Source organism: Pseudorasbora parva, chromosome 24, assembly GCF_024679245.1.
Source record: "Pseudorasbora parva isolate DD20220531a chromosome 24, ASM2467924v1, whole genome shotgun sequence".
NCBI lineage: Eukaryota > Metazoa > Chordata > Actinopteri > Cypriniformes > Gobionidae > Pseudorasbora > Pseudorasbora parva.
This window is the reverse complement of record NC_090195.1, coordinates 27,861,514-27,887,931: the sequence shown is the minus strand read 5'-3', so window position 1 is coordinate 27,887,931 and position 26,418 is coordinate 27,861,514. Positions and strand designations below refer to the sequence as shown.

Here is a 26,418-nt window from a genome sequence, read left to right as displayed (position 1 = left end):
CGGTTAATCAGATGTGATTTTCGGCTGCAAACTTTCGCGGTTGGTTAGTTCTACAAAGGAAATGCCCATATTTGGATTAGACAGTCTCATACACAGCACTGAGAGCTTTACAATGATACCAGGCATGACATGTTTCTGTGAATGGAGATGGCACGGGAGCTCGCGTTAGAATAACTTTTGATGATTTCGGGTAGAACTCTAAAGGCGCAAGTTGACAAAATATAGTGAATTAACCACATTAATGTGTAATGTCGACATATTTTTTTATTTTGACATGAAAGCTTACATGTTAAGGGAGCAAACTGGCCCAAAATCTAAAAAATTGACCACTGCATGAAAAAACTGTTTTCACCTGCCGTGTCTCGCTTTAAAATAGCAATTTTCTCACAATTTACAAATAGTTGGAAACATTTGGGATATTGTAAGAACTCAACTGAACAAAATATATAACACTGGCCTAGTAGTTTTTGGATATTTTACTGCAAAAATACTACATATTGCACCTTTAAACTGCCAACATTGTTGCTATATGATCAATTGAAATGAGCTGATAACGTTACAGTTTTCTCCAGAGTGAATGTACAGCCAAATCAAATTTTGTTGCAATATTTTCCTGTTTAACACTGTGACGCTGCTTTGAAACAACCGTCATTGTGAAAGCACTATATAAATAAAGTTGACTTGACTTGACTTAGAAGCATCATTTCTTGTTAGATGACGTTTCGTGTTAGTACAACAGCAGAATAGTACAGTCTATATCTTTCATTATCGTCCAACTATATTATTGAACAACATATGTGCGACAAAGACACTAAGTTATCAGGAAACATCACAAGCTATAGTTAGTTTCTCCAATGATGCATCGTACTACGGTGGTTAAGCAGTGATTTACGTCGTTGTATGGGAAATGTACCCCAGATCTGCCTGACCAGTGGAATCCAGATAACCAGCAGCATTTTTCAGCAAGGATGCAGATCCTTGAATCTGGGACAACAAAAGGTCTCAACTGTGAAACTGGCGTTCCGAGTGACATATATGTTGCACCTTTGGCTATTTTTAGAAGAGCAACCCCACAGGAAATAGTCTTTTAATACTAGTGACAAGAAACAATTACTACAAGCTCTTTATTAGTAGTTCTTGGCTTCACCAAGGTTCAAATACTGCTTCATCGACAAAACAAATATATGACAATTTTTTTTTTTTTTTTACAAACAAAATCAAAACCTCCTTATATTTTCATTGGGGTTTTATGTAGCCCTCTTTGGGACACTGCTCTAGGACACAAGAACTTGTAAAGACTATTTAGGATGCCAGCTGGAGCGTGTAAAGAGATACACAAAACTTTGAAATCAAGCGGTGGTAATTACAGTAGCTTTAGCATTTCACTGCACTCCTCACTAATGAATAGAAATGATTGGATGGATGGCAACTGCTGGTGACACTGACTGTTTCTCAAGTAGCACTGCAATCATGGTCAATGGCTTAGAGCCAAACACATCACAAAATGCATTAAAACTTTTAACAGACTATAAAAGAGGCTGTCATTAAAAGCCAAGAGGGCATAGCCTTCCCGCTAAGTTACGATAATTTAAACGTGATTATGGCAGAGCTGCGTTGAGATTTTTAAAGTTGGCAAATCATGTTGAAATTAAAACGACTTCAGAATACTAAAGGGCATGAAATGCAACATAAGCATAGCACTTTATAACTTTCACAAAATAAATGGAAAAAACAAAACAAAAAACATTACATTATATAATATAATATATGAGATTGTCATTAAACGTTTATATAATGCCACCACTTGATATCAATTCTTGCAATCATTTTCTCTGAATTTGAGCCACATTTATCTATTACAGCACAGATCTAAGACTAAGGGTGTTTTCACACTTGGGTCCTATTTAAAAGAATCAAAGTCAGACTCCTTTAAGTGGACAAAAGGTGAACCAAGGGGAAAAGGACCCAGTTCTCTTTACGTTCACACTGCCCCTATAACCTAAAAGAGGACTTGGATCCTTTTTGGTTCACTTTAGTAGGAATGTGGTATCATACCCCTTTGTGTTGGCAGTGGGGCGGCAGTGGCTCAGTGGTTCATGTAGGTTGTCTACAAACCGAAAGGTTGGTGGTTCGATCCCCGGTTCCACCTGACCAAGTGTCGATGTGTCCTTGAGCAAGACACCTAACCCCAGCTGCTCCCGACGAGCTGGATGGCGCCTTACGTGGCTGACATCGCCGTCGGTGTTTGAATGGGTGAATGTGAGGCAAAAATGTAAAGCGCTTTGGATGGCCATAGGGTCTGTTAAAAGCGCTATATAAATGCAGTCCATTTACCATTTACCATACCCCTTTGTGTTCAGACTATTGCTTTTTGGATCTAGTCCAGTTCAGTGTTTGATGGCTGACCCTATGGCCTTCCTCATTCTATCCAATTTCCCTTACGTTGTTTATTCCAGTAACCAATAGTCTATATTTTTTGTCAAGATTTTTTTTAATGACATTGATACAAATGCTGATGAATAAAGTGGTTTATCTTTGTACACCTTTTTTTTTTTTTTGTAGTACTACATATTCTTGCACTAGCTATTTCACACATACACCTTTGTAAATAACATTTATTTTGAATTTTTTTTCTTGATTCATGTTTATTTTATTGCAGAAGGCAATAACATCAGCATACAAAAAAAATAAACAATACAATAAAATAATGAAAGAAATATGCAATTTAAGCTGCTTGCAATTTTTCAGGTAAAGTATATGTAAGCCTAAAAGCAGCATTCAAGAAAGAGATGGAATAATTACGTAAAAAAAAAAAAACTGCTTATTATTCACTTATGACATACTCCAATGATTATTATGTTAGGCTAGTAATGCAGATGTTAACATTCACTTAAGAAAAAACTACCTGTTTATATAAAACTTAATGCAGTAAGATGCTAAAGATTCTGTCTGGTACACGCACAGTGACAGCTGGCTTCTGTGCATGCGCTTTAGGTGCTCGTAACACCATTTTAAACTGGTAAGACGCACAGCCGCATCACACAGTTCGGAAGCGGATAAATTTGCAATAAACAAGTGTGAGTTGTTAGCCGAGAAATCTAGACGCACCCTAGCGGCAGCAAATTTAATCTGCCCGCGAGTGTCGTCTAGCAACTCTCAATACCCTTCTGAGCTGTATTCCCCTAACTCTTGCCGGGCCAATCACATCGTGTATAGAGTCGTTGGGCGGGGCCATAATGACGACGGCCGAGTTGCGTTTGCGTGCTTCTAGTAAACACAGAAACTGGCGATCGGCGGTCTTTCGAATCAGCTTTGACCGCGACTCTGGAAGACTTGGAGTTAAGCTTTTCTCTGAGAAAAGAACAAAGAACGGCACTGAAGTCATTCTTAAAAAGGGAAGATGTGTTCAGAGTTTTGCCGACCGGATACGGTTAATGTTTAATCTATCAACAAGCTCTGCTTCACCTTCGTTGCTCTGGTTGGTTGTGTACCGTATCCTATCGCGTGCAGAGGGAGTTTGAAAGACAACCGTTTATTCCGCCCCTCGGATTGAGCCCTGTCAATGGTGAGTTTCCAGACCAAACATCTTGATGTGGGTCTGGCTTGTCAGACCAAACTACATTGGAATTTGCAAACAGAAAAATCAAGTAAGCCCAGAGCGGTTTGTGTTCAGATTTCGTGTTTTTAGCGAACCGTACCATAAAATGAGATCGAACCGTACTCAGACCACATCCCGTTATTGTCTCGGCAGGGTTCGCTTTAAAGGGGTATGAGATTGTTTGGAGTGTTCACATATGGGCCAAAAATCACACGAACCACACTCAGATCCCTGAAAAGGATCAAGTGTGAAAACACCCTAAGAGACCCAGTTTAATTCAAAACTCAATTTTGACTTAATAGTTATTGCATTTTGTCTTTGTGAGGCATATTTATAATTAATTAGTGCTTTGGACAAACTTCTAATACTGAGAATTAAACTTAGGGTCCCATGGGTGTGCTAGTCTGAGAACGAGGTGTGTTCAGGCGCATTGTTGGCATGTTGCTATTTTAAAGAAACTGAAATCGACAGCACCATTGACCAACGAAAATCTGGCCTAAAGTATTTTTTGTGTTATGTAAAGGACATGTTAGTAATATGTGCCTATAGGCGGGTGCACAACGTGCTTACACCCTGCTTATTACACACATGGGGACATGCAGCACACAAACATTTTAAATATTAAAAATAGATTCCTCTCTGGAGAAGCGTTCAGTCTTTGCCTTCACAAATTCCGGTGTGTAAATAGCGAATCTGCCATGGTGCAAGGGCAACTGGCTTTTAAAGGGAATGGAAGATGAGACTCTGATTCTAGTTATGCACAAAATGCACATAATCCTCATTAAGAGACGAGGTATGTTTATTTTCTCCATCGTTAAACTAGCAAGGGGATTCGGACACAACCTTAGTGAGCTTCAGGCTTTGTTTTTGAATAGGTAACCTCTAGAAAAATGCTTTAACTCACAATTCTGAGAAAAAAGTCAAAATTGCAAGAACTATAAACTCCCAATTGCGATTTTATATTACACAATTCTGACTTTATAACCTTTTTTTTTTTTTTTATATCACACAATTCTAAGAAAAAAGTCAGAATTGCAAGATGTAAATTAATGTTTAAATATGCAATATATCAAAAGAAAGAACAGACATTCTGCTTTTAAACCAAAAAAATAAATAAAAATGATAATAGTTTTCGTCAAAGACTACATCTAGATCAGATACAGAGCTATGATCAAACACAGATGAAGTAGATTGAGTCCTTCAACAGCCCCAATGCTTGCACAGTCCTAAAGCTCGTCCTGGGTCGACATTTCCCTCAGTAACATTAGGCAGTTTTGATTTATATGCTGTTTAATGTTGATGATGATCACGTTACTTTACATTTGCATATGATTACTTTTGATATCGCTTGTTTCTGCATCTTCTTCACATGTTTTGTTCAGTACTCTTTCAGAAGTTGTGTCATAGCGCCAGTGATGATCAGACTATCATTCTTGTAATTTCTTTCGAAACATATGTAACAAAGCAGTTCCTAATAAAGTTACCACTTGTTATTTAACTCATTTGGCACCTTGAGATTGTTAGACCCAGTGTGAGTCGGATCGCTGTGGTCCACCTTCTGCCAGCCCAGCAGCGCTTATCTTCCTAGAAAATCCTTGGTACAGCAAAGCCATTAGGAAAAATCACAAGATATGCTCTTATCAAAGTGCACTGTGTGCTATAGGAACGCTGATGTTGACAAAGTGATCTTTTAAGCCCTCGTACTCAACACACAGACAGAACCGATGAAGATCCAAGGGGAAAAAAAGTCAAACAAGCAGATCGATAAGGTTTAAATTCAGAGAGTAAGAGCCGAGGTGATGGGACGAGCGGTTCACAAGACTTGAATAAAACTCTTACATGTTCATTGCCTTTGTTCACATCCATCCACCCACTGAGTTTATGCAACCTCAAAAACAACAGAAGATGAGGACAAATGTCTCTAAGCCAAAAACAAGGGCTGAGCGGAAAGAGCCAATGACCTTATTCAAGATGATTTCTCATATGCAGAGATTATTTATAAATCAGAGAGAGGGAGAGAGAGAAATAAAGAATTACAGTGAATGAGTCAGAAACATTGCTGTCATACTACTAAAGATTGACTTTCTGCAGTGGTACATCCATCTTAACAGTTTATGTCCATCCTTTTACACTGATCACAGGAAATACTAGAGCGCCTCCAAGTGGCCAGAGAAACCTCAGCAGAATCTCTTAAAAAAAAACAGACACCTACAGTATCAGTCAAATTTAAATGTATGGTGAATTTTAAACGTTTTGATCTAGGGAATTAACCCTCATATTTCATTGTGACTGACTTTACTGATGCCCCAATGATGTATATGTAAAGTAATAATAGTATTTTAAAAATGAACCTCATACGTTCCTGCCAGCTGTTTTAATCTGCTCAAATGTTCGAAACAAGACCCAGCAGGCAGGTTTTGCTCAAGCTTTAACTATCTGTTGTATCATATACTAGACATGCAGATATACGTATGATATTTATTTAATGGCATTTCTAATTAATGTATTCAGGTTTTATATCTGTAGTCTCTAAGACACAAACAAAGAGTAATTTAATTTTTTTTTAAATTAACTTTTAATTAACTGTCTATAATCAGTTCTCATTAAAAACAAAGACAACAAAAAACAACAAACAAAAAAAACACATCATGTTTAATATATTTGACTAATTAATAATACTTAAATGGCAACCCATAAACTCTAGTAACCCTTTACAATCAGGTCGCATTTGCTAATATTAGATAATATATTTTTTTACAGGATTTATAAATTTTTGTTAAAGTTATCAAATCAAATGTTCCTGTTAGTTCACAGTGCATTAACTGCTATTTAGTAAATGTTGATATAACATTAACAAAGATTAACAAATGCTGTAGAAGTATTATTCATTATTAGTTCATGTTAACGGATGTTAAGAAAATTAAACCTTAATTGTAATGTAATACAATTTTTTTACGAATATAAATAGCTTAAATATGACTATACACTGATCAGGCATAATATTATTGAAGTGAATAACTCTGATTATCCAGGGTATTCTCACAAAAATGCGTATAAATAGTACGAGTGTGCAATGTCGTGGAATGTATACGCCAAAACTCATTTTGGCGTGTCTATGGCACGCTGTTTTTCGCGTGCATATGATACGCATTTTAAAACCTACCCAAGCGCGTGTCATATATACGCCATAAAGTGCGTATCATATGCACGCGAAAAACAGCGTATCATATGCACGCCAAAATGAGTTTTGGCGTATACATTCCACGACATTGCACACTCGTTCTATTTATACGCATTTATGTGTGATCGGGTTGGATTATCTCTTCATCACAGCACCTGTTAGTGGGTGGGCTATATTAGGCAGCAAGTGAACATTTTGTCCTCAAAGTTTGCTAGAAGCAGGAAAATGGGCAAGTGTAAGGATTTTAGTGAATTAGACTAGGGCTAAATCTCCAAAGCTGCAGCTCTTTTGGGGTGTTACGGTGGAATGGTCATCTATCAAAAGTGGTCCAAGACAGGAACAGTGGTGAACCAGCGAAAGGGTCATGGGCGGCCAAGGCTCCTTGATGCACGTGGGAAGCAAAGGCTGGCTGGTGTGGTCTGATCAAACAGACGAGCTGCTGTAGTTCATTGGTTAAGAAGTCAATGCTGTTTCTGACAGAAAGGCGTCAGAATAGACAGTGCATCACAATTTTTTTGCATATGGGGCTGCACATAGTGCACCAGATCAGGGTTGTTTTGGCAACAAAAAGGAGACCGACAATATTAGGAAGTTAGTCATAATGATATGCCTAATCGGTGTACCTGAACTTCATTACAAAGCCATTTTTTCCTGTATTTTATTATGAATACTTTTTAAATAGATGGCTTCATGATACAGAATGAGCACGTGTGCCAAAATCCTTATCTATACTGTATTATCTGCCCTGAGGTTTATACAAAAGTTTGACAGACGAAAAGATAAAGGGAAGTTAGGCATTAAAAACATTTCATGTTAAAATGAATTAATTATTTATCTGCAATAATCAGTTAAGCTACCAGAGGTGGACAAAGTACACAACTTCATTACTTGAGTAAAAGTAAAAAAAGTACTGGTCAAATATTACTCTGTTACGTTGTTTCACACATACTCCATCTGCAGTATGCGTGCGGTGTGTGTTGCGTTGCGTATGCAGTGCAGGAGCTGCACACCCTGTTGTGCTTTCACATATGCTGTGTTTGCAATCTGCAACTGATCCGCTGTTGCATACCACAAGCACAGCATTTATTCATTTTTTTTAATTTAAAATCCCAAGTTGTTACTGAACATGGCTCGTCAGAGTTGCGATTCACTTTGTTTACTCTTTCATAGAAGTCAGATTTACATACTACATGTAAACAACATTTATTCAAATCATGAATTCATATTTATATAGCCTAGTACTTTTGTTTTAGCTCACACAAGTGGCAAAACATTTAAACATAGGTTATAGCCAAAAATCACAAACATTTTCAATTTGAAACTTACAACAAGCTATTCAAAAACAGCTTACTCTAGTCTTTTCTTTCGTTTTTAACCTCTTTTAAAAGAAATCCTGCAGGTCATAAAGAACTTTGTCCATTATGGCACATTTTTTTACCTAAATGCCAGGTAAGGTGTCGTTTTGTTGCTTTACTTGTGAAAAACGCCATGTGTTGACTTTGAAACAAGAGTATATTTTAAATTATATGCATCTGGGGTGAAATTACTAGATTTTTGCATCAGAACATGTTTATTTTAATGCAAACAATGTTCTGTCACTTTAATGCAGCAGTGCAGCACAGCAAAAAATAGACTCGGTACGAAAACGATCGCCGTAAAAAAAAAAACGTCTGATGATTTCCTTGTTCTATAAAGTCCCTCCTTCAGAAATACGTAACGAGTTCTGATTGGGCCAGCGCTTCCCATGTTGTGATTGGACAGCAGCTTAGCGCACTTTGCCCGGAAAGGTCCCGCCTCTTACCATAACGGGGAGATGCAAGCGCGGAATGCGCGCTCTTCTCCACGTGAGAGAGCAACAACACCACGCCCCCAATTTTGCGTGTACTTGTGGGCGGAGGGTTAGTCAACAAACTGTTCTAGTGACGTCATTACATCCCTGCACTTCCTGCTGTAGTACAAACCGGCCGTTCGCTGTAGGCTTTGAAAGGGAACTTCTGTTAAATAAAATATCTCGCTTGGCATTGAACTTTGAGCTTTATAATTTTACAGGTATTATTTATTCTCCAACAGCAACATTTCACAAAAAACTAAAGTTTGAAAGATTGAAATCGCAAAGAATGGGACCTTTAAATACAGTTACACGAATAGTTGAACGATCAAGTATGATGACAAAATAAAACGTGCCGTTTTTCTGAGCGGATAAAAAGGAGAACTATAATGTATGGCAGAATAGCACTTATGAGAGTACTTCGACTCGGCGCAGTAAAAAGTCCCGGCTGAAACATCCTGCCTCACATCACCCCCTCCCCCCTATTGCAGAAATGAGAGAGGGAGGAGGAGATGAACTAGGCTTAGTGGGCTAAGCTAAATGCTATCAGATTGTCAACGCGCGTCAGAGCGATTAAGTGCATGCACTGAGACGAGAGAGGTAAGTATCAACTCGTTTTAGTTAAGGGAATAACAGTTTAATTTAAAAAAGCAGTGAAGTATCCCTTTAGATAAAAGTACAGAAGTATTTGTTTTCAAAAGTACTTAAGTATCAAAAGTAAATTTCCTTTTTTATGTCAACGTATTATTTTATTATTGTTGTATAAATGCACACTATTCCGCCATGGTTTAAGCCAATCAGTGATGCTCCATCCGACATGCTAGCATATGGCTATTTAAATACTTGTATAAAAGCTACTAAGCCCTTTACAAAGCTGCTGTCACTTTAAGGTTAAATGCACAGATCCAATACACTGATACACATCTGATATTCTCCCAACTGTTTACCTTCACTTAAGACATAATCAACTTTGTTTATGTGAATACTTGACAAAATTAACATTTTGACATCCGCCTTCTTCCGTTTTGCTATAAACTAATCAGTGTTCAAAAAATGCAGGGAAATCATTGAACTTCACATGACCCTAGAAGAGTGATTCCTGGGAGGCTTTCTGCAAAAACCCAAACACCTTTTAAAGGTGTGGCAGTGGCTCAGTGGTTCATGTAGATTGTCTACAAACCAGAAGGTTGGTGGTTTGATCCCCGGTTCCACCTGACCAAGTGTCAAGGTGTCCCTGAGCAAGACACCTAACCCCAACTGCTCCCGACGAGCTGGATGGCGAGGGAATAACAGATCCAATACACTGATACATGGCAGACACCGCCGTCGGTGTATGAATGAGAGAGTGAATGGGTGAATGTGAGGCAAGATGTAAAGTGCTTTCTATGGCCATAGGGTCTGTTAAACGCCCTATGGCTTAGAGAGATTAAAGAAAAAAAATCATCCACTGACTTACAAAGCTAAACTTTCTGCTATAGAAATGACTTTCGACATTGAGGACCTTGATAGAAATGTAGTGGAGTAAAAAGTTTGATATTTGATATTCAAATGTAGTGAAGTTAAATGTCATACATTTCCAGAAAAACTCAAACAGTACACTTAAGTACAGTACTCAATTAAATGTACTTAGTTACTGTCCATCTCTGTAAGCTACTTTTACAAAGTGTACCATGGCCACAGTAATAAATCTGATGATGCACCTTTCAGAGGGAGAGTGGGACAACCTGTCAGCCACATGAGATCACAGCAATAGCAAACCACAACCATCCAATCAATTCCCAATTAACAAAATCAAGTTCTGTCCTGTTTGAGAGGCCGTTTCACTCAGATATAGGTCATAATAGGGGAGAAAATACTACTTCCATGCTGACTTAAACACAACATAGTACTATCATTATAGGCCATGTGGCCAAAACAAATGTTATTACAATGGTACTATGTGCAAAAACATGGTATTTTGACTGGCTTTTTTTACAGTAATTCACAGCAATGTGAAATGTTTAAAATAAATGACTGCTGCATGCTACAATTGTTTTCTTTTTGCTGTGAGAGGTAATTACACATTGAACAAATGCTCCTTTCTTTACAACACAATGTACCAATCTGCACTGGCTGAGAGATACCTGCCAGACCCACATACACACACGACCCCAGGCGGTCTGTAAGAGGAGTTAGGACATCTGCTCCATCAAACATAATCAGTCTCTGAGCGATTTGCATATGCAAGAGCTCCTTAAATGATGCATCACTCAGAAACACCTGCAGTGATGAAGTATGCATTTTTGAATGCGTTAAAAACCTTTAACCGGCCTAAAATGGACGCAGGACATAAAAGGAACGGTGGTGTGCCAGAGTCACTTCCATTAAGAAACACAAAAACACAAACAAATTTATTTTCATCCAAAAACATTTACGCATAGGATAAGGCATACTTTATGTTTACCTGTGACGGTTTAATTTGCAGGGTTTGTAAAGAGTGAAACCATTTTTTCCAGTCTTCTGTCTTTGTCAACTCCTTCTGGGACCTTTACAAGACACTGTTAACAACTAAAAACTGAAAACCTCTTTTCAGTTTTGGTCATTAATTTTGGTCATTAATTTTAAACGGCAATGTCATTTTGGGAAAGTGCACATTTTTGAAAACTATACCGTTATCATCTCTGTGTCATTCACAACTATAAAAATGTGAATTTGTGAAAACAGTGACTTCATGTGCATGCATATTACATGTTCAGTCTGTAGCCGTGTAGTGTTTCTTTACAAAGTGTCAGTGCCAACTATTTACCTGGCATGCAAAATTCAGAATTGTAGTCGTTTTCGCTGTATGTTAGAGTGTAGATCCTAATTTATTTAATATTTGGATATCTAATGCAATGACAAAAAGGCATTTTTAACCATCTAAATGTTTTCTGAGGCCACTGTATATCAATTTCCCTTTTTAAACGGTTTCTAAAAAATGAATCAACTCTTGTCATGTAGTGGACTTACACTATATTATCAAAAGTTTTGGGACGCCTGCCTTTACATGCACATGAACTTTAATGACATCCAATTCATCCCAAAGGTGTTCTTATCAAGTTGAGGTCAGGACTCTGTGCAGGCCAGTCAAGATCCTCCACACCAAACTCGCTCATAAATGTCTTAATGCACCTTGCATTTATGCTACTGCACCCATGGTACGCCTGTAAAGTTCTGTGATTATTATGCAGGAATGATAGAATAGTTCCTAGCCGGCCTAGAAAATCACAACTTTTCATTTTCCGTTGGTCTTAGTACACGATCTAACAACAGAAGAGTCAAGTTTTAAATAGGAAAAATATTGCAAGTCACATTTTTGAGCGTGATGCTAATGGTCTAATCTGATACAATGATGTATGCTAAACTATTCTAAAAGTGCTACCGGCAGATACAGAGATCGGGTGAATGGATTAAAAAACTGTAAAACTGTTTAATTATAAGGTACTTGGAAAATGCCTATTTTCAAAAAAAATAAAAAAAAATAAAGGTGGAGTGTTCCTTTAATTTGTCAGGAAACTTTATATCCTTAAATTCCTCTAATGCCACTTTCCTTCAACTGCCTCCAAAGGTCTGTGCCTAAGCTTTATAAATGAGGTGGTCGAGGAAAACAAGACAGTCAGAAGCTGTTTTACTCCTTGTTTTGAGGGCCTATCATCTCCACCTCACCACCCAGCTTGATCTGCCTGTTCTGGTTGGATTCATCATCCGTATCAGACAGTTCTCTCCAGCGTAATAGGCATTAAAGTTGCCCTCCTAATATGACGGATGCTCTCTGGCTGTGAGCAGCATACACCAAACTCTTTTTCTGGACTATATCCAGTGACTGTGGCCGAGATGTGTACTGTATGGGGTTTCAGTGTACTGATGTCAAAGACAGACAGAAAGACAGACAAATAGATAGATGGACTCTTTTTTCGATAACTTGCCACTATATGTTTGTGTCCTCAAACCATATATTTTGTGTCCCCAGTCCTCAAATGAACAGTTCGGGGAGTCTGTTAGACTTCTACCCTGTCATGCTGGTTTGGAATAGTCTCAGCCTCAGGCGTGACGCCCACAGACCCTTGACTGAACGTCTAATGGATATGGCACTCTTATCTGGAAACATTCAGAAGTTTTGAAGTCATCCTCTGACTGGTTGGATTCTACACAATGTCCACGAGACAAATACGTGACATCAAACCATCTTACATGGTTACATGTCAGTCAAATGTCCTCTTGGGCGGTCCTTGACCAATGAAAGCTAAGATGAAGTCCAGACCTTCTGCCGTCAGTCTGATGGCTACACAAGACTAGGTTTGGAATTACATTAGAGTAAAATATTTCAGATCTTTCATTTCCTAATACAGATAGACCCTTTTCACAGTCTGTGATGATGCATTTTAACACCAAAATATATTTATAACACTAATACTTTGTATTATTTGCAATTTAAAATTGAACATTGGTCTGGGGAGTCTGCTCTGTATTTTCTACAGCACAAGAGGTGTGATCAACAAGCATTATTTGAATGACTCTGTATGCAATTGGATAGTCCTTCAACCAATCAGACCACAAGTGGCGTGATCAACAGGCAACAACACATCCTTTCTCTGTCTTTCATCGCATCAAATTACAAAAAAAACTAGTTACCACAACTGTGAGGGTGTTTCTAATACAGTGTCTTTGGGAGTGATGGTACAAATTTTTATCTTTTCACTGCCAATTTGAAAGTTGTGAAATCACAATTGTGGAGTTTTTCTTTTGCTATTTGAGCAAATGAGGACACAAATCATATATGTAATGTATACTCTCATTCACCGCTATGAAAGTTCACCCAACTATGACGACTTCCACTCTGAGAAAACCCGGAAATGTGAAAAGGGTCTATTCCTTAAAAAGTTAATGATTCAACTCAAAATGTGTTCAATTAGCATTCTTCCTAAGGGTCTTGAGGGCAACTGTGGATGTTTCAGTTCGTCATTGATGTTGAATGTGAATAACAGCAAGAGAGGAAGAGATGCTTGACCTTGTGGAGGGTCTCTACTGGAGAGTGAAGAGTGACAAAATGGATTCGTGTGGCTGGAAAGCAGTAGAGATCACAGGAATTTATTCCTTTCTATCACATTCCTCAGCCACAATGCTTTGATATACAGCAGCCTTCATATGTGCAAGATCAATATGGCCATTACCTGGATATTTCACATTTCTGTACTTCACAACAAAGGGACAAACTGAATTAGCTCAGAAAATCCCCTCTATAACCCAGTGTTGGTGTGTAGCAGATGGCTGCCTCACTCTTCTTCACAATATTCTGAACTATTATGACTAGGAGTTGAAGTGATACAACCAAAGGGAAATACCACAGTATGGTCACTTTATATAGTTATATAGTTTTTCCCTGTCTTTTCATTTAAATTCAGAGTGCTGATAGCACTTGCTGAGCACTTAGATGTTTCACTGTCTGTATTATTATTTTGCTTCGTGTTTGTAGCATATGTTCCAAAGTATGTGACGCTGCAAGATGGAGCACTGTAGTAACTAACTGATGTCACATATTGACTACTTTGATGTTTTTATTACCTTTCTATTACCTACCTTTCATGGACAGTATAGTGTGAATACAGCTGCATACACTCTCAGACTAAATATAAAAATATCTTAAACTGTGTTTTGAAGAACGACATTAGGGAGAGTCATTAATGACATAAATTTCATTTTTGGGTGAACAAACCCTTTAAGCAGTGCCGTTTCTAGGCATAGGCAAACTAGGCGGTCGCCTAGGGCGCCAACAGCTGGGGGGCGCCAGTGAGCCCCCGCCCCAACAAGATTTTTTAGTTATTTCATATATATTTTATTATTAATATCTCGTACTTTTGCTATTTCAAGGCATTATGATTAGTTGCGATTATTGGAGTGAAGTCGCCATGGTGATAGTGGCGCTGCTGTAATAAAATGAGATCATGTAGAGGGCGGCAGGGAACGTCGTCATCCGTGGCGTTGTAACGCTTGTGTCCGAGTGAAAAATGCGGATAGCTCACTTAATGTAACTGGAGTGGATGCAAACACGGAGGCGATTAACATCAAACAGATCGCACTTTATTCCCCGCTGAATTCTCATCACAAACTCCCTTTCCGTCCACAGCATTACTTAATAAAACAAAATAACTGACTGTTAGCAACAGAAAACAGAAAATAAAATCCACACATGGGAGCTCAAGACTCATAAGCACATACACAAAATGCAGACTTCGTTTGCAGGGAGCGCGCACAACTCTTAAAGGGGCCACACTATATTTCTACTCGTTACAGCGTGCTTTAGTTTCATCATCATGAAAAGGTGATCAGGGGCTCAGTATCGTAAAAAGAAAAAAAGAGGAAATATAAAAAAAGAAAGCGAAATATACAGGTATTTTAGCCTACTTATTGGTTACTTGTTCTCTACTAAGCTGGTCTCTCTATCATAACGTTGAGCAAAACATTACACTGAATATTAGTACTGGACGGACCACACGCCATGCTCATTTCAGGTGCAGAACATTATAGCAGTTAATTTGAATAAAAAAAAAAAAAACTTTACATCGGAGATAGCTGTCTAGTGTAAATTGATCGATTAGGCTAATACTGCCATAACCATAGGCGTCACTAGGCCCTTTTTTATGAACTTATGCCTCAGCCCCCCCTAAAAAAATATGTGATTAACCTTTAAAACATATGAAACTGGCGCGAGGCTTCGGCTACGGCTTCGTCCCGTCTGCAACATATGAATCTTGCCTAGGGTGCCAGAAAGGCTAGAAACGACTCTGCCTTTAAGTATTGTTTTCTGCAAATTCAACAAAGAATTGTTTATATAGTAATATAATACTGCCTATTATTAGATTATTATTATTATTATTATTATTAAACAGTAACTTATCAAGATCAACTAACAACTAATATACATAAGAGTTTTAGTTGCCATTCTGTTATCGTAGGGACATTGAATTTACATTTTCACATCCCTAGACATGAAGCTGAACAAAACAAACTGGGATTGTTTGCTTTAGATGTCAGTCAGATGGCCTCTGGGCAGTCCTTGGCCAATTAAACCGGCTATGGAGTCCAGACCTTCTGCCGCCAGTCTTAAGGTCTGGCTACTTGTGGATGTATAACACCAACAACTTCTATTCCTTTATACTCATATTATGATTACCAGGGCATATTATTGATTAAAAAAAGACTATATATTTTATATAACCCTATGTTATGACCACAAAACACTTTCACCACATAAATGTAAACTAATACATTTTGAGTTGTATTATGTTTTGTACTAAGAGGCTATTATAGCCACTTCCACAAGTAACTCGATATATCTGACGATTCACTAATTACTAATAGTTTAAGACTTGTTTGAACAATTGATATTCATCCTGAAGAAGGCTGTGTAGCGAAACGGGTAGATCTACACTTTTAACAGTTTTGATTAATTTAGACCAGATAAATAAAATACGTTGAACGTGACCGACTGAAAGGGAACGTCTCAGTTACGTATCTAACCCTCGTTCCCTGAAGGAGGGAACGGACACGTACGTCGGACTAAGACCGACGAATTGGGATCTCAATTCGTTGGTCTAAGTCTGACGTACGTCGAACGTGACCGACTGAAAGGGATTAAGACGATAACTAAATAAAATGAATGACAAAAACTTTGATAAAAATCTTTGTCACCGAATAAAAATGAGACGAAAATGGTAGGGAGGGACGATTAGGGAAGAGATCCAGTAGGTACTGATGTCTAGAGTAATTTGAATTGTAGTGTGCAGTTCTAATCGCGGGAAAATGCGGCGCTGTTGCTCATTTTACCGAGTCACGCACTTCAGAGCGGTTCAGTCAATAAATAGTGCACATTTATGCCAGGTAATTGTTTATGAACCTCGCTAGATGCCGCTAAAATGGAGACACTGAACTTTTAAAATGCGATATGTAGAACAACCAAAGTAAAAAAACACTGCCAGATTCCTATTCATCTGTTTAAGTTAAAATTGCTTAGGAAATCAACTTTTCCTTGAGTTTTTGATATATAAAAGGCCATGGTAATATAAGAATATTCTGTAAGTTTAAGTACTGAAAACTTCCTTGTTAGTCAAAGAAAAGCTTTTATAGACACCAAGCTCAGCAAACGGTCCTGTGCTTCATACTGACGTCAGTGCGCGACGAAACACACACCTCTTTTTGGATCCGAGAGGAATGGTGCAACACACTTATGTGAGTAAAACATGTTTTTATATGTAATAGTACTGCATGGTTATAGATTGTTTTGCTTATGTGTACGTGTCTAACAGAACATACCTCAGCACGCTGGACACGCATGGGCCAGGGCTCGCAAAGCCCGGCAGGCCGATGAATCCCGTAATATTCTGTTCTTGTTCTACTATTCTCTCTCTTTCTCGTTGACATCTGAAAAGCAGCACTTGGTAAAAAAAGAAAAGACGTTTACGAAAAGACGTTTCCGAGCCCTGTGATCGAGAAAATCTTCTTCTCCCTCATTCTCTCCTCTCCGTCATGTGGACTGACAGCGGAGCTTAAGCTCATTAAATATGCAAATCTTATCCAATCCTAGCCGTGGGCGTTTACTTCCAAGTCTCCAGTGATGCACGCCCACCAAAACGCAGTGTTTTGGAGAGATCCTCAAAACCAGTGTAGAAAATAGCCTATTACTTATTAGTTATAATGTTTTTAAATGTAAAAACCACACAAACATCAGTAGTTGACCTCAGACAACAGTATAAAAAAAGAAAACAAGCCAGTTCATGACACCTTTAATGCCCCTTACTGGACATATCTCTTCAAAAGTGGCACGAAACATGCAAGATGCAATAGTACTTAATTTTGCAGGAATATTCCCATAGGCATGTTTTTCCATTGAGCATAGATTGATAGAACCACCACTTAGTAACATTAATAACAAATTCTTCCACATTGACTCATTTGAGACACATTTCACTCTACTCTACTTTGTTTCTCAATTACAATTAATATAAAGCATCCTTGCCCACTGATAACTAAACAAATATATCGCAGTTTTAAACGGTGTAGCAGTATAACGGTCTGTGTACCATTAAAATTCCCTGTCGTTGGTTTTCTTGAGTGTGTGTGTGTATTACAGCTCCAATGAAGGCCCGACTGAATGACAGGGAGAGATTGAAGCTGCTGGAGCTTGACCGTGTTTGTCTAAAATCCAAACGGTGAAATTAATAGGCCCTGTTATTCTCATCCACCCCTCCACCCCTCTGTTCCAGCCTGTCAGAGAAAGACACAGCTCTGAGTGACAGCTCCATGCACCCAATCCCTACCCTCTGATCGAGCAGGAAAAACAACATTTAGGGGAAAAAATTATAATAATGTTCTGCTTTTGTCATGTAGAACGGGACTCTCAAATATGCAGGCAGTATGTAGGGCAAATCAAAACCCAATCCTATTAGAAACACATGAGACACAGTCCCACGTAAACACACAGAAAGAAAAAAAAGAAAGAAAGAAAGAAGAGAAGGAAGGAAGAAATAAAGAAAGAAAGAAAGAAAGAAAGAAAGAAAGAAAGAAAGAAAGAAAGAAAGAAAGAAAGAAAGAAAGAAAGAAAGAAAGAAAGAAAGAAAGATTAGATAGATAGATTAGATAGATAGATAGATAGATAGATAGATAGATAGATAGATAGATAGATAGATAGATAGATAGATAGATAGATAGATAGATAGATAGATAGATAGATAGATAGATAGATAGATAGATAGATAGATAGATAGATAGATAGATAGATAGAGCTGTTGTATTTGGTGGTCAGTGTGATATCAGTGTGAGATATCTATCACAGCTGTATATGAGTGTTTGTGTGCAGCACTTCACTGCTGCAGGACTCGACACATCAGTCAGGATTCTGCCAAATTCCTTTATTACTTGAGTTTCTAGAGCTGCCAGCCATACTGGACACAGCAAAGTTCACCGTTATTATTTAGACCTCCACATGAAAGGGGAATATGGACAAAACAAGAGATGCCACAGAGAAAAAGAAGACTATGAACTATAGCTATAGTAGATAAGGGCAACAAACTCACATATCGACCAACCCGACCTCGAGAAAACAACTATACTGAGTTGGCAAGTTTGTGTCAATTCACACTATTTGATTCATATGTTTCTGATGAAGAGAAACAAAACTAAGCATGAAAGTCCATCCCTAACTCAACCCTTAAACCTAAACCTCAGTGGGTGTATGGAAGCATATGAAAGAAATCATACACTGTAAAAAAAAAATCAGGTCTCCAATTTAACATTTTCAAGTGACTGATCACATCTAAATATTTCAGTAGGCCGAACTGAATTCGTGTGAATTAAATTGCATCAATTCACAGATTTTCAATTTGGTCAACTGAAAATTTTTGATTTGATCAGTCACAAGAAAATGTATAGCTATGCACCTGATTAATATCTTGACATGGCAGCCACTTAAATCAAGACCAGCATATTTTATATGAAAACCGAAAACCATATCAGGGATATTCCTTCATCAGACAGCTCAGACCAGATTTAGGGGAAGCGAGGGGGACAGCCTAACGCGGGGTTAGTTGTTACACACATGGTTTCAAAATTTCCACACATGCTAGGATGACAAAACTTTGTGTAGTTACCATATCAACATAATTTAGAGAATAAATTGTGCCAAAATTAACAGATCTTTGGAAGATATCACTGAAAATGTATTTAACCATAGCAAAAGTAAATGACTTACTTAAGTTTATTTTTCATCTCTTTTTTTGTGTTTATTTAAAATAAAACAAATCTGATATTATCTGTTATTTAACTGTCGAGATCGTTCTTTTAATCTAACCAGCTGAAGGAACGAGCCGCGATTTAAATCCCAGTTGTGCAGGTGCGGCATGTTGTCACACTGCGTTACAATGAGCCCCTATTATAACTACACTATTATATTCTATACTTTTATGATTTCCATTGAGAAACCATGAGAAAAAAATGAATTATGACTGCTAGTCATGTTCAGAAGTTATTCATTATTATAATGTTTTTAACTATGCTGTATAGTTTTGTTTTGTGGTGTGTTTGTTGTCAAAACATTTTTATATTTTTAATGATTAAAAAATTGCATTTTTTTTTTTTGAAAAGGTATTGTGTGTTTTGTGTGTGTGTGTGTGTATATATATATATATATATATATATATATATATATATATATATATATATATATATATATAAGGCAGACCAAAATTTGAAGCCCAGAAAAATTCATACATTTATAATAAAAGTAATCCACATCCAAACACCTGGTACCACCTTCCAAATTCAACTTACGAAGAAAGTGTAACGCCTCTCAAAGTTCACAATGTCCAACTCATTGCCTTCTGTATCCAACTTCCGCGCTAGTTACACTTTTACCTGAAGGTTGAATACAGAAGGCGGTCCTCCAGAAGCTAGATATTTTACTTTACTGTATAATGTGTTATATATGGATATTGTTCTTACAAAAACCCATCAATTCGCTTCAGAAGTCTTTATTAACCCCCCGGAGCCATGTGGAAACACCTTTATAATGGATGGATACACTTTTTTGGGCTTCAAATTTTGGGCTGCCATTCACTGCCATTATAAAGCTAGGAAGAGCCAATACTGTAGCAAAATTTTATATAACTCCGACTGTATTCATCTGAAAGAAGAATGCCCTATTGACCTAGGATGACTTGACGGTGAGTAAAGCATGGGGTAATTTTAATTTTTGGGTGAACTATCCCTTTAATAGAGGGGATAATAAATTAGCCCCACAGTTACAGCATGAAATAACTACAGATAGTAGTAGTAGCAGTAGTTCTAGTATTTTGTCATGAAAAACAGTAAATAGCCTAACCCAGACATGCAAGGGTGGTTTGCCTTTAGTATATAGTAGTTTGATTTGATTATAATAGCCCACATCTTGTATAACTTCATTTAGCGTCCTTGCTGCTGGCTAGGCAGTACCTCGGTCAGAAATACACAAAAATTTAATATTCTGTATTCAAAGTAAAAAAAAAATATGCATCAACATAATTGGGTAACACTTTATTTCAATGGTTCACTTAAGACATATAGACACCAACTAAGTAACCTTGCAACTAAATGTCTATCGACTCTCATTAGAGTTACTTTCATTTCAGTGAGGATGCTGCAAGACAGTTCACTAGGTTTTGGAACATTGCCACAGTGCGATGAAAATAAGTATTTTCAAAAATAAGTCCACTGCAGAATTTCCACAGTCGTCCATTATAATCCAGCCCTGAATGGTAGCCGGGAAAATGTAATTACGGACAAACCTTTTTGAAAAACTGCAGTGAGGCAGACATGCTCTAACTACTGATTATACCAACAATCCAGCATTTTAAAGATTATACCTAAAAACGGCATTTTAATTTGCTGCAGTAGCAACATTATTCAAACTGCTTTTGACGTGAAGGCATTTTTTTAGCGAGAGTTTGCTTTTGTAAAACAGACACAAATAGCCAAGATCACATTTAATTAAGTAAAATAAATTTCTTTGAAGAGCCACTTTCATTTTTTTTTTCTTATTCAGTCTGCTGAGAAGTAAAGGTTGAGTAAGTGACAGTACAGCAACAGGCTGCAAGTCAATATTGATTTCTTTGAGCATGCAGAATAGCAGAATAATAACTTGAAGGGCAGATGAATCTTCCCTAAAGAAAAATCCCTTCCAAGAAGATCTCATAGTCTATCTTTTCACATAGTTGACACTGTATTTGACACCATCTGTATTTTTTCACTGATGAAACCTAAACATTCAATATATTTTTTATACTCTAAGAATTTAACAACACTTATTTTTTATTTTATTTTGAAGGACGTTCTATTCATCTGAATTCACACAAAATCAAGACTGTAGACCGCATCTTGCTTACAATCAGACATCTAAAAAGAAAGAAAAATAAAAGAGGTAACATAACTTATACTTGGAGGCAGGGATTGATGTTGCATACTTTTTGAGACCCCTGATCATCTTTCATAAAGAAGAATGACTCCATTGAGAGAGTACAGGTGAGAGATGGGCTGGAATGGGTGGCATTAGCTGGGAAATGAAACGTCTCAAGCAAAAGGACTGATGTTTCCCACACAGCACAGGTTTGAAGGGAAATTCAATACTTTATATCAAAGCTGCCACATCAATAAGTTCATGCCCAGAAATAAAATATTTACACCTCATCAAAGTCCTAAAAGTACTCAAAGAATGACCTCCTATAGTTTCCAACTTTATAAAAACAAAAAGGAAGATAAAAGGCATGAGTGATATTTACATAAGATGCAGGATAATTACATTCATCCCTTCTGCATATTGATGCTGACCTTAAATGCCAAAACGCCAGCACCACAAATACAATCAAACTGACGTGTCAGCATAAGTCTCTCATTCAACCACATCCCGAGTTATCCTTATTATGAGCTTACACAGACAAAAAGGGTGTCAAAACTGAACATTTAAGGGTAAAAAAGCTTTATAGCTTGGGCAGCACCCTTAAAAGGACATATTTGTATCTTTTTTTATCACAAAAAGGTTCACATTTAGTACCTTAAAGTACGTGTTTGTACTCTAAGGTACGAATATCCACCTTCCTTTTAGGAGTAAAAAAAAGGTACCAAGATATCTTTTTAAGGCTACTGCCCAAGCAACACCCCTTTTCTCTGTGCTAAACCAATTAATTATTTTTTTTTAAATTATTATTATTTAAATTGCAGCGTCTGAAAATGTATTTAATAGACCTCACCTTGAACCTGCATTCCTTTTGAGACCTAAACCTATCACATACATGCTACCAAATACACTCTTTGTCACTTTAGGATGCTTCCATTAACAGGAAGAGAGCTTTTCTGTCCACAATCACTGTGGTATAGAGCAACAGTTGAGCCTTTATTTTACACGATTTATCAGTTCAGAAGCTCGACAAGTGATATTCTGTTTGGGGGGGCCGTTCTCATCAATTCCCTAACTTACAAGCAATAACAATACGATTCCCCTCAGACTTCAGTATTAAAACATTTATTCATTGTCACTGGATGTCTTCCCAAAATTCTAATAAGATATAAAGCCCTTGGTAAAGAATCGGTCTCTCTGGAGAGGTAACAGCACAGCCCATCACTGAAAGTTTCTTACCATGTTAGAAGAAGTAGCCGTATCGATCTGTTGGGTAGCAATTAAAACAGACATGATTGAGATGCCCGTGCCTCTGCCCGTCTCCTGCTGCTGTCTCTCTATCTTTCAAGTCAAGTCTTCAGGAAGTCCGCTGGGGTACTGAGGGAGGGGTTCTATATATGCGACTCTGACTCGGGACCCCACGCCAGCCCACTACAAGACACTCTCCAATAAATCAATCGGCTAGTGGCACAAGAAGACGACAGTCTATCTATCCCAGTTTCATACTCTGTGGCTGTCTCGCTCTTCTTCTCATGCTTTCTCGCTCTCTCTCGATCCCGTCTCGCTCTTTTTGACTCCATCTCCCCCTTCTTTTCCCACCCACTCCCATCCACTCATTCATTGAAAATCCCTCTTCATGGCTGGAGTGCAACATCAACATGAAATCAAAATGTAATCTATTTACTTTCCTACAGTAATACAACATCATGTTCTTATTAATCTAAAAATCTTATTCTTAAGATTTATCAGTGTCATGTTAATCAAAAAAAAAAAATGTTTGTCTTTGTAATCTTTAACAAAATGTACTTGCTCTAGGGCTGCGCAAACTATTACTAGCAATGGTCAAATAGCCATTTACACATTTTATTATTTTGCTATTAGGATTAGGGCTGGATAATATAGCTTAAAATGTATCTCTATATTTTTTCAGAGATACTGGTGATATTTAGCCTGACAAGCCAGACCCACATCAAGATGTTTGGTCTGGAAACTCACCATTGACAGGGCTCAATCCGAGGGGCGGGATAAACGGTTGTCTTTCAAACTCCCTCTGCACGCGATAGGACAGCGCTACACCAACCAGAGCAACGAAGGTGAAACAGAGCTTGTTGATAGATTAAACATTCACCGTATCCGGTCGGCTAAACTCCGAACACATCTTCCCTTTTGAAGATGACTTCAGTGCTGTTCTTTGTTCTTTTCTCAGAGAAAAGCTTAAGTCCAAGTCTTCCAGAATCGCAGTCAAAGCTGATTCGAAAGACCGCCGCCGTTCGCCAGTTTCTGTGTTAACTAGAAGCACGCAAACGCAACTCGGCCGTCGTCATTTTGGCCCCGCCTGCCGACTCTATACACGATGTGATTGGCCCGTCCAGAGTGAGGGGAATACAGCTAAGAAGGGTATTGAGAGTTCCTAGACGACACTTGCGGGCAGATTACATTTGCTGCCGCTAGGGTGCGTCTAGATTTCTAGGCTAGGTGATATTTGGTTTATCTTGATATTTATATATTTGTTTTATACACTAACCCAATATACACAAATGCTGGGTTAAAAACAACCTAAGTTGGGTTGTTTGAATGGTGCCTTTCACTGGGTTCAAACGACCCAATTTCTGGGTTTGTCCATTCAACCCAACTTGGGTTGTTTTTAACCCAGCATTTTTAATAGTGTATAAAAAAGGGTTAAAAAAGGAAGCTACCAAAATGCATTGCGTAAAATACAGTATAAAAATGTGTTAATATTCAAAGCATTGTTTTCATTAAATGTTTTTCATTACATGAGAGAATACCTAATCACTATCATATATATATATATATATATATATATATATAAATATATATATATATATATATATATATATATATATATATATATATATATATATATATATATATATATATATACACAAATAAAACAAGATTTACGCATACCAAAAATGTTAATATATGAAAAACATATTAGATGTGTACTTGTAAATATTGTTGAGTGAAGATGCTAAACGAATCACTGATGGTCTGAACTAATTCACAGAAATGAATCAAAATCGCCAACTCTACAGCAGTTTTCACAAAATCAGTTTTTCTTTTTTCTTTAATGTTTTCATATCCATTCGTCATACTTATATTCATTTATTAGAAACTGTAATAGTTACATAAAAAAGGCCTGTAAAGTGCACTTCATTTGTAATAATTTTGTTTAAATTTGACTCTAGACCCATATTTAATATGACTCCAAGTTCATATGAAAATTTAGACTGAGACTATTATTCATTTTAGTTTTGTTATTTAGTTGGATATTTGTTTACTCTGGGTATCTCATACTTTTAATTATTCGTTCATTAGCGACCCGATATGCCGACTGGGTCATGATCTCACAGACACAAAATGGCCAGTTCTGATGTTAGACAGAGGATGCAGGGTTAACTATTTACCTTTAAGTCACCGCTACATGTTTGCTCAAGAAACTAAAAGTGTAGTTTCCATAGTCACATTCATGCAACTTGCTAAGTGATAAACAGTAATTGAAAGGTCCCAGATGATGTCCCCCAAGCTCCATTCATTCATTAACCTTCAGTTCGACCTATCCTGGACACAATATTTGCAGAAACAGAATACAGAATCAATCAAATATGACATTTTATTTGTTAGGTAAAACTGTATCATGCCAATTGCATAATTAACCAATAAGAAGTCAATTCAGAAAGGATAAATGCCCATAAGTGATTGCTCAAAGATGAATTTAAGAGTGAGAAATGCATGCCTGACAGCAGAGAGACACACAGTAGTGTGTGAGTTCTGAATGCAGGACTCAGGAGGATCACACAGCACTGTATGGGGATTTCTGTTCACAGAATCCCCATGACGGTGTTGCCCCGTGCCACTTTTCCTTAAATGCCCAGAACAGAACAAAGAAATCTTCAACTTTAAGTTGTAAATTATAGAATATGTTTTGGTTGAACAGGATTCTGTAACCCAAGGGTCACGCCTGATCAGGGATAGGAAAACATTCTCACCAGAGACCTTGTGAGAGCCACAACCCTTTAGCAGCAGAACAGAACTTCTAAGTTTTCAATCTTTCTCATAATTTAACTGACTGCTGTGAAATTGAGGCCATTTTATCAATTGCACTGAGACATTTAAAATGATACCAATCATGAAAGAGTAAAAAAGTAATAGATGCACAAGATACAATTGCCATTCTTTGTGAACTTTCAATCAGGGCTAAAGAAAAAGGAGTGGGTGGGTTTAGGGGGGTTTAGGCTTGAGAAAAGAGGAAAATGCTGTGTCCTTGCTTTATGATCTTTTCTTCAGATGAGAAAGTTTATTGTTTTATTGCATGCTGTCTGTTTTTTGTGAGAAGTCATGTTCAGTCTTATCAGGAATTTTGGTCTTACAACGCAACAAAGTGACTAATGCAAATCCATTTGTTCCTAATGTCAGAAGTATGTCAGAAAAAGAACAGAGCATCAGTTTACAGTCGGATCCAGTGTAGACAGCATCACTGATTATAATGTATTTTATTTGCTTTAATCAAGTCGCATTTCGCCGCTCGTGTCTGGTATAGACACGGTTTAAGATGCGCTTATGACAGCACATGCGCATTAGCTGGTCCAGCCTGAATAATGCCGTTTTTGTCATGATTTAACAATTTGGAATCAAAATTTACGTTGTCGGATTTCTTCAGTTATTTTGATGGATCAAAATTCGACCCATCGATGCATCGCAATTCTCTCTTCTAAAATTTTCAGAATCGATTCCGAGCTTAGTTTTTAACCAGATACACAATGAGGCTGAGTTTTCTTTAGAAACACCCATATCCGGCTTGCTTCCAATTCCTCACACACATGAACCACTCAAACGTTCCATAAAATTTGGAA

The 26,418-nt window shown here is 37.5% G+C and overlaps 1 protein-coding gene across 3 annotated transcripts in view; it reads right to left on the bottom strand.

Moving 5' to 3' along the window:
• Positions 1–26,418, bottom strand: part of dpp6a (dipeptidyl-peptidase 6a) — a 673,440-nt gene that overhangs the window by 482,939 nt on the left and 164,083 nt on the right. The window contains exon 1 of one of the 3 annotated variants that reach the window (XM_067435537.1): positions 22,784–23,050. The exons of the other annotated variants lie outside the window; for them this stretch is intronic. Within the exon in view, the coding sequence (XP_067291638.1) occupies positions 22,784–22,837 (54 nt within the window). The 5' untranslated portion in view covers positions 22,838–23,050. Of the gene's footprint in view, positions 1–22,783; positions 23,051–26,418 lie in introns of those variants that run through there. 3 annotated transcript variants of the gene reach the window in all.